Source organism: Manihot esculenta, chromosome 8 (assembly GCF_001659605.2).
Source record: "Manihot esculenta cultivar AM560-2 chromosome 8, M.esculenta_v8, whole genome shotgun sequence".
In the NCBI taxonomy this organism is placed as follows: domain Eukaryota; kingdom Viridiplantae; phylum Streptophyta; class Magnoliopsida; order Malpighiales; family Euphorbiaceae; genus Manihot; species Manihot esculenta.
In genome coordinates, this window is record NC_035168.2 from 17,917,325 (window position 1) to 17,926,657 (window position 9,333).

The window sequence follows — 9,333 nt, forward strand, 5'->3', positions numbered from 1 at the left end:
TTATGTTCAACAAAACAGGAGGATGAGACGCAAAGGAAGAAGATTTTTCAGGCTAAGTGTCGAGTAGGAGAGGCAATTTGCAGGCTAATTATAGATAGCTGCAGTTGTGAGAATCTGATAGCTAAGCAATTGGTAGAAAAATTACAGTTGCCTACACAGCCTCACCCCTCACCCTACAAAGTCGGATGGATCAAGGAAGGACCGACAATTGAGGTCAACAGAATCTGCAGCGTGCCTATCTCGATCGGTAAATCTTATACTGAACCTGTTAATTGTGATGTTGTGGATATGGATTGCTATGGAATTTTGCTAGGTCGCCCTTGGCAATTCGACGTTGATGCTTTGCATAAAGGGAAGGAGAATTCATACATGTTCATGTGGAATCAAAAGAAGATTACTATCTTGCCTTCCGGTTCTGCGAAACATTCTAAGGTGGAAGGGAAGCATACTGTTGCTGTTTCTACGGGAGTGCAGAAGCTATCAGGCGCAGTTGAGAAATCTGAAGGCACACTAGCCTTATTGATGAGAGCAAAAGGTACAATGGAGGATGCACCATCTTTACCACCGCCCGTCAAAGAGTTGTTAAAGGAGTTTCCTAAAATAGTGGAGGAGTCATCAAAGCGTCCACCCCTGCGGGATATCCAACATCAGATTGATCTCATTCCTGGATCAAAATTACCGAATCTGCCTCATTACAAGATGAGTCCAAAGGAGAGTGAAAACCTCCAAGGCCAGGTGGAATTTGCTTACAACAGTATTGCAGCAAGCAACTTGGCAAAGCAGCACGTGGATGTTTTCAAACAGAAGCGTGGTGGAGGACAGAAAAAGCTTGACGCCAAGAAGATTGGTCCATTTCGGATCATTCAGAAGATCAATAACAATGCCTATGCTCTTGACCTCCCACATGAAATGAAAATTTCGAAGACGTTTAATGTGGCAGATCTATTTCATTACTACCCTGCTGATGACAACTCGAGGACGAGTTCTTTACAAGTGGAAGGGAATGATACGGGGCAACTAGCCTTGGATTTTACGGCAGAGTTGGACCAGGGTTAACTTTTATATTTTAATTATTATTTTGGATATTTTGGGTATTTTTATTATTTTGCATATTAGAGTTTTATTTCTATTGTAAATAGCCTCCCTTGGCTATTAGGATTTTAGACTTCTATTAGGATTAGGATTATTTTGCATATTAGAGTTTTATTTCTATTTAGCCTCCATTGGCTATTAGGATTTTAGACTCCTATTAGGATTTTAGACTCCTATTAGGATTAGAATTAGGATTATTTTATTTCTATTATAAATAGCATCTCTTGGCTATTAGGAAGGGACTTTTCACTTTTCAATCTTTGATGAATTTCAATAAGACTTTTAGTCTTTCAGCTTATCTTTTCTCCTATTTTGTCTTAGCCAAACGATATTGGTTAAAACCCTGACGGAGTCTAAATAGTCATTCTTTTCTCTTATTTCGTCTTAACCAAACGATATTGGTTAAAATTCCTGACGGAGTCTAAATAGTCCTACATAACTACTGCTTTCCAGACAGAATTAATGTCGAAATCTCCACCTAACCTTGGATCAACAAAATTTTTAATGTTGCCATTTGCGAGCAGAGAACTAACCCATTGACGCACATGAATATTCCTCTCAGCTCCTCCTGCAAGCACTGGCCTTCCTGTGATTATCTTTAAGAGAACAACCCCGAAGCTATACACATCACTTTTCTCTGTTAGCTAGTTTGTCACAGAATACCTAAAAGTCCAAATTTGAAACTCAACGCATATCAATCTTCAATTTTCAATTTCCAATAGCAAAATGGAGAAGAAGATACAAGAGAGGATATACACGTCCTTTAAACACTGAACATGGTTTTTTTGAGAGGATATGCGATAAAGAGAGTAAAATGAAGAAGAAGATGCAAGAAGGCTTCGGAAGATATCATAGATAATTCGCTTTATTCAATGTTAAAAAAGGTAATTTTGAGATAAAAATTCATTTTCCCTCTTTTTATATAAATTAACGATAAAAATGATTATAATTTAATAAAAGTTTTTACTGTTAGTATAATTTTAAAATTATAAAAATAATTTAATTAAGTAAAATATAGTAAAAAAAATATTTTAATTAATTAAAATATAGTACAGGATACGATAGTAATTATTAAAAAAAAAAAAAACAGTATTGATATGGCAATAGGCAGAATAAGAAATTGTTTATTGGCAACCTATTTTTCAACGCGCTCTCGCTTCTCTCTCTCTATTTCTTCCTCCGCCACTGATCTCTTTCTGAACTGGCACCTATAAATTTGAGAAGCAACTCATCCTTTTTTTCATTTACGAGGAACGCCCCCAATCTTTCTCCCTCTCTGGGTCTCTCCTTCTCCTCATCCAACCAAATCCAACACTCTCTTTCTCTCTCTCTCTCCCCACAAATGAAAAGGAAAGCTCGATTTTAGAGGACAATTAAGAAGAAAAGATACACAGTCTTTTCAATCTCTTCTTTACTGTTCGATCCTTTCTCTGAAACTTCACTTCATTTCTTTTCTCAACTCTCTTTTCCCTGTAAGTTATTAATTTCTTCTCCTCTGTCTCTCTCCCTCAATCTTTCTTTTAAATATTTTTTGCTGAACTTTCTGTGCGATTATTATCGCTTCTTTTTCTGGTAGCTTTCCATTTTCCTCTCTGGATTTGTATCTAATTTGGCAATGTCTTTGACCTCTCTTTAGTTGCAATGTACTGATTTCAGATTTAAAATCAAGATCTTTGGCTTTTTTCCATGATTTTTTCTTTAATTTTCCTTATTTTCCTTTGATCTATCTTTCTGTTGAGTTATAATTTCTTTTCCTTTCCTTTTTCACTACTATATTATGCTTAGCTTTATGGTTAGTTTTTATTTCTCGTCTGTTCGACTCATAAAAGGGAGGCAATTTTTTTTTAAAATTTTGAGATTGGTTATTTAAGATTTGATTCCTCTTTTAACTTCTATTCCTCTTGATTTTCCATTCTGTCCCTCCTCTCTGTAAAGGGTTCGATCAAAAGCTGGAAAAATGAAATATTTTATCACTTAAAAGGATCAACCTGGCAACTTCTCTATCTGCCTCTCTTATTAATCTTTATTTTTTTCTTTTACATATCTTATAGAAAATATTTTTCTTTCAATTCTTATCTCTTACAACTTGTCTTGTCTCCATTTCCCCTGCAACCGGGTATTTTTTTTAATCCCCGTTTAATACTCCATTACTTTCTTCTTAAACAAATTATTGATTAAATAAATATATATTTCACCATCTAAACTCCTACTTAAGTACCATTTTTAAGGCAATTTCCTCTGCAACTGGGTATTTTTTTTAGGCTTCCTTGCTATTATATTTTATTTTTTTAAGAAATACCCGTCATGTTTCCATTCGAAGATTTTCACTATTTAATAAGATCTCTCTCTCAGCAAAATTATCCAAACTACTTAATCTAGAACTTGCTATGCTTTCGATTTTGGATTCAGGCCCAGATTTCTGATTGGTTTCAACTTTTGACAGATCAGACGGCAGAGCAATGAGAACAGATATGAGGAAGATCTCGAAGGTATCCATTTTCACTATAATATGATATATTACTTGATTAAAACCGGAGCTGAAATTTGATTTTCTTCAGTCTGCGTGGCCCAAAATAGTTGCCCGGAAATGGTTAAATATACAGAGTGGAGCAGACGAGTTTCATTCCGACTATTGCGTAAGAGGTAAATTCCCGGTTTCCGGCATTTGATATCGTAGTGGGTTTGTTGTGTCGGATTAAAATAAACCAAACCGGTTTCCGGTTTCCTTTTTCCTTCCCATGCAGACAGAACAGAAAGAAGGAAGAGCTGCTCAGACGAGGACTATTACGTTTTCGTACCGGAAGATTTTTCAGGTAGTTTGACTTAGACCAGAACTTTGCTAATGGTTTCGTTTTGCTTTGGATCTCAACCGTCAAATAATCTAATCTCACTACACAAAAATTTTACCTTTTAGCGCCTCTGAGCCGTCAGATCGATGGCTTTACTTTGATTGATTATGATTGAACGTCGGAAACAAAAAGGTGTCCTTCTTGGGTTGGGTCCCACTCTCCATTTTTGGTTTGTTGAGATGGTTTATTACTGTGCCACGTGGACAGCAGGGGGGGTTACCGGGAATGCCTATACCCTGTTTGGATTGCTTTTTCATGTGTTTTGGCTGTTGGGTTTTCGTTTTTTAATTCTAACCGGAGTTTATTTATTTAATTGATTAGAAGGATGGTTGATGGAAGCCAGCAGTGGACCTAAACGGAAAATGGAACCGGGAAAACCACTTGCCACAGGTTCTCTTAATCTCAGGTACGGCTGCTTTTTGACTTGTAATCTTTTCTTAGGATTTTTTTTTTTCCTTGTTACAAACAATATAAATTCGTGATACATGATAATTGAGGTGCTTTTCATAATTATTTTTGTTTTATGCTTTTTGTGATATTTTATTCTTCAGCGCATTTTTTTATTTATTGCTTTTGAAAAGTATTGTCTAAATAGTTATGGTCATGGGAAGATTAAGAATGATATATACATATATATATATATATATATATATATATTTAAATTTTACTTATTTCTATTATATACGATAACTATTTTTACTATTTCTTAAAATCTATTTTATCGTTTCAATTTCTATGTTAATTATCTCAATTCTCTATTAATTGATGGATCAATAGGAGAGAATTATTAATATTAGATGTAGATGTGAAATTTATTGAATGTTTTATTATATAAATTAAGCAATTTTATTATTTTATTAATTATCGTAAAAAAACCCAAAACAATAAATGATTGATGGAAGGATTGTGATATTACATGATTTCATTTATTTATTGTGATTATTGACAAAATAATATTTGCTTGATTAAAAATAAAATCACAATAAAGTCTTATCTTTCTTATTCTCTCTTAACTTTTCGATTTGACCTTTTTTTTAGAAAATTATAGAATTGGTGTGAGTGATTTTCTTGTTTTTATTGTATCCAAAAGAATATTCCCGCAGACTGCAGTAAATATAGCAACGCAATTAACTCCTGAGAGAAAAGAAAAATTTTTTTTTGGTTTTTTTTTTTTCACACCTCAAAATCAGTTTATATACATACTCAAAACCAATTTATACATCTATTGATCTAACAAGTTTTATCTGTAGTAGTAAAATAGACTACTGATTTTCTATCTAACAAGTCTTATCTGTAGTAGAATAATAGACTACTGATTTTCTTCTATACGGATATCACAATGAAAAGTTAAATATATCCTTACTAAATTTTCATTTATTTTGGGGTTAAAATTATAAATTCGATTAATAATTATTCGGTTAAGTTTCCTTCTATTTTTAAATTTATTATTATTGTAAAATTACTATAAATATATTTCACTTTCTTAACCTTGTTGTTTTTAATTGAAACCAAACTTCTTGAATCAGTTAATAGACTAATTTATTGTGCAATCTAATCTAAGAAAAACACAAAATTTAATCGTAGTTTAAAGAAGCGATTTAATGCGTTATTGATTGGAAGCACAATATTTGTTTGCTAAATTGTTGCTCTTATCTTCACTTGTCCATAATTTTATCCTTGCTATATTATCATTAAAAGAAAAAAGAAAAAAACATAAAATGACATCTCATTATTTAAAAGTTGACGCTTAAAAATTTTAGGAACTATGTGGTGGGGTTGAAGAAGAAGATCATCAAAGATTGAGATGCTTAGCTGGCTATCAATCAATGATTGGGATTTTTACTAGTCCTTTCTTGGAAGTTAAAGCTTTTGATTTCTTGTTGTGCATTATGAGTTTCAGAATAATCATTTATGGCCTTTGCCTTGATATTTAATACAGAATGTTCGTGGGGACATGGAATGTTGGAGGGAAGTCTCCCCATGATGGCCTCAACTTGAGAGATTGGCTAAAGTCACCTGCTCCTGCCGACATTTATGTTCTAGGGTATGCAAATTCTCTCTGCATTCCAATTGGGCTCATTTCTCTTTTGTGCTTTCTTTTTACCTGCAAAGAAATTGCCTACAAGCTCTGCTCATGGTTGCTACCTAGCAGAAGGATAGATTATAATTAAGTTGAAGTGATTTGAGTTGCTTTTACTTGTAAATTTGATCTCTTCTCTTGAACTCGGACTTACTACCACAATTGTGAATCAGGTTCCAGGAAATTGTGCCCCTGAATGCAGGGAACGTACTTGGGGCAGAAGACAATGGCCCAGCTGTTAAGTGGCTTTCCCTCATTCGACAAGCACTTAACAGCAACAAGAATGGCCAGGAAGTCCCTCAATATTACAACAATACGGCTGAATTAAAGCATTCATCTTCACCACAGTCTGATCAACAAGCTTGCATCAAACCTAGACTCAGCTTCTCTGACTTGCTGTCATTAGAAGATGAGCTTGGAAATGAAGATTTTGAAAGATTACTAAACTGGAATTCAAAATTAAGCTCGAGTGAGGAAGCATCTCCCAGCCCATCTTGCACCTCTGCAGGCAGTCCAATGCAGCGGCATTACTGCCTAGCAGCTAGCAAGCAGATGGTTGGGATCTTTTTATGCGTGTGGGTTCGAGCAGACCTCTACAAACACATAAGCAATTTGAAGGTCTCCTGTGTGGGTCGTGGCATCATGGGTTACCTAGGCAACAAGGTTAGATGTTGGAAACGGACATGAGTTTATTAAAGTTTTAGAAAAGTTTATATTGCTTTCTTGTAACGAAAGCGTCAATCTAAATTTTGTTCTTTATGTTTTTCTCTGGTAAGTAGGGCTCAATTTCGATTAGTATGACATTGCACCAGACAACATTCTGCTTTGTTTGCACGCACTTGACTTCAGGGGAGAAAGAAGGTGATGAGATCAGAAGAAATTCAGATGTCAGTGAAATATTAAAGAAAACAAGGTTTTCTCATTCATGTAGAGGTCTTGGTCAGCCTCTTCCTCCTGAAAGTATATTAGATCATGAGTACGTCTGTACCTTTTCTGCTATTCCCCAATTTTTTTTTTTTTTTAAATTTAAATAATACCTAGTTGATTTTGTATTTTGAGTAGGTTCTTAACTTCTCTTTAATCTTTTCATCAATTCAGCAAGATTATTTGGCTTGGGGATTTGAATTATCGGCTTGCAGCAGGCTGTGGTGACACACATGAGCTTCTAAAGAAAAATGACTGGAAAGCACTTCTGAAGAGAGATCAGGTATACTTCAGAACCTAATAGAACTAGCACCGTAACATCACATTTTTCATATGCTGATTTATCTAAAAACTTGCCAATAGAAGGCCAACTAAGCCTAACTTCCTACATTATTTTCATGGCAGCTAAGGATAGAACAAAGAGCAGGGAGAGTTTTCAAAGGGTGGGAAGAAGGGAGGATATATTTTGCTCCAACATACAAGTACCTCAATAATTCAGATAATTACGTAGTTCAAACCTCAAAATCTAAAGAAAAACGTCGAACTCCTGCATGGTACGCAAGACTTCTAATATATTTCTTTCCTCTGTCCTTGAGTTCATAAATTATTAAATAGTCCACTTGAGGCTTTTGTTACCAAGTCAAAAGTTAGGGTCAGTGAAATGTGGCATGCATAAAAGCAATAGGGTTTTCAGATTATTATAATCAAAGTCTGCAGCTAATCTTGTTTTCACTTTGTATGAATTCTTTTCACTAATAAAACATATTTTTCATATTAATGAAAATGTTTAAGCACATGTACAAACCGACCATCTATATTTTATTCATATGTTGTCGCTAGAGTTGACTATAGATTACATTGCTGATCGAAAGCAATGCCTTTCAGATTGCCCCTCTCTCATTCTGCTTTCTAATTGCCCACATTTCAGTATCCCAGCACGTGATCCGGTTTATCTAACATATTACATGTTCCTTTTGATGCAATGCGCAGGTGCGACAGAATCCTGTGGAAAGGTGAAGGTCTTAAACAGATGTGGTATGTGAGAGGAGAGTCCAGATTCTCGGATCACAGACCTGTTTATTCTCTTTTCTCTGTTCAGATCAACCTGTCAAATTCAAATTTGAACAAATCCAATACTAGCCATAAATCTGGTAGATACTGTCCAGGAAGATCTTCAGCGAGTTCAGTTTTGCAATCAGCTTGTATGGCCAAAGTGCAAGCAGAGGAACTCTTGATAATTCCCAGGGCTCAAAGTTACATACACACAGCCCCTAGGTTACCATAACTACAAAGTAAAAAAAGCTAAACCTCATTCTGGAAATTTTAGACTATAACCGTCATTAGTACAGTGATTTTTTATTATGACCATTGATTATGATAGATTCGATATAGATATATCATAATCGATGATTAGAATATATCAATCGTACATATAACGGTTATACACCCAAGTATAATTGGAATTTCTACAGTATGGAGTGGCGCTGCCTGCAATACGTGGTGGTGGTTTTCATGATGAAAAGGATAGAGCCATTTGATCAATTAAGGGTGTATTGCCAGTGGCATGCCTGCAATTTTTGACTTGTAAATATCTCTTTTTCGGATATTGTGTTGAAGGTTTTGTAGATGCAGGAGAATTAGGAAGTAAGAAGTGCTCTAGAGATTGTTTGGAAATGGGATTTTAGAGGTGGGAGTCTTCAGTAAGCCTTTTGATCTGTGAAATTTTGTTTTCAAGGTATTATTAGTGGAAAATTTATAATTCTATAAATTTTCTTCTTTCTCACTGAAATTTCAAAGAACACACCCTCTTGTGTTATTAATTTTCATGTATGCAATCTTACGCTGGGGGAACAATTGTGTATGTATCTTGGAAAAACGTGGCTACACTAATAATAATAATTTATGGTTAAATGTATAGATGGGCGCTTCAGCTATTTGAGAAAGGTCATGGGCATCTTTTTTGTTTTTTTAACTGCAATTGAATTGTATGGTTGAACAATTTATGGTTGATTTCATGGAATTAATTTACACATTTGCCCTTCTCTCCTCCCCTTTTCCTTTTTTTTTTTTTGGTCTTTTCTATCCTTTCTTTTGTTTGCCAATTCTCCTTTCTAGTCTGCGCTCACCGCTGACTTGCCTAACAAACTGACACTGCCTATGGGCTTGTTTGACTTCTCCTTCCTGCTTTTTTGTGCTTCTTCCATCAAAGCAAAATGCAGTTATTTTAGTCCTCCCTAATTTCCTTCTTCTTGATTCAATGACAATAATGGAATTAGAGTGAGGAATTTTGAGTCAGGCCATTATAGTTTTTAGGATGAATTACATAAGTAATTTGTTTTTGAGAAACACTAGTATGTTAATATTTTTAAAGATGTATATGCAAAATAA

At 34.7% G+C, this 9,333-nt stretch overlaps 1 protein-coding gene across 7 annotated transcripts; it reads left to right on the top strand.

Annotated features, from left to right (window-relative positions):
* The first annotated feature begins 2,218 nt into the window (after nt 1-2,218).
* Nucleotides 2,219-8,987, top strand: LOC110620335 (type I inositol polyphosphate 5-phosphatase 8). 7 transcript variants are annotated; one of them, XM_021764027.2, is made up of 11 exons: nt 2,219-2,564; nt 3,541-3,581; nt 3,651-3,735; nt 3,837-3,905; nt 4,263-4,347; nt 5,881-5,985; nt 6,195-6,684; nt 6,801-6,997; nt 7,120-7,228; nt 7,351-7,499; nt 7,936-8,987. In XM_021764027.2, exons 2-11 carry the CDS (start codon nt 3,552-3,554, stop codon nt 8,228-8,230), a joined length of 1,614 nt encoding a protein of 537 aa, XP_021619719.1. In that variant the 5' UTR covers nt 2,219-2,564; nt 3,541-3,551; the 3' UTR covers nt 8,231-8,987. The 7 variants fall into 7 exon arrangements, with proteins under 7 accessions (XP_021619719.1, XP_021619721.1, XP_043814640.1 ...); XM_021764029.2 differs by having other exon boundaries at nt 2,236-2,564; nt 3,536-3,581; nt 4,266-4,347; XM_043958705.1 differs by having other exon boundaries at nt 2,237-2,564; nt 3,536-3,581; nt 3,837-4,073.
* Nucleotides 8,988-9,333: the final 346 nt, after the last annotated feature.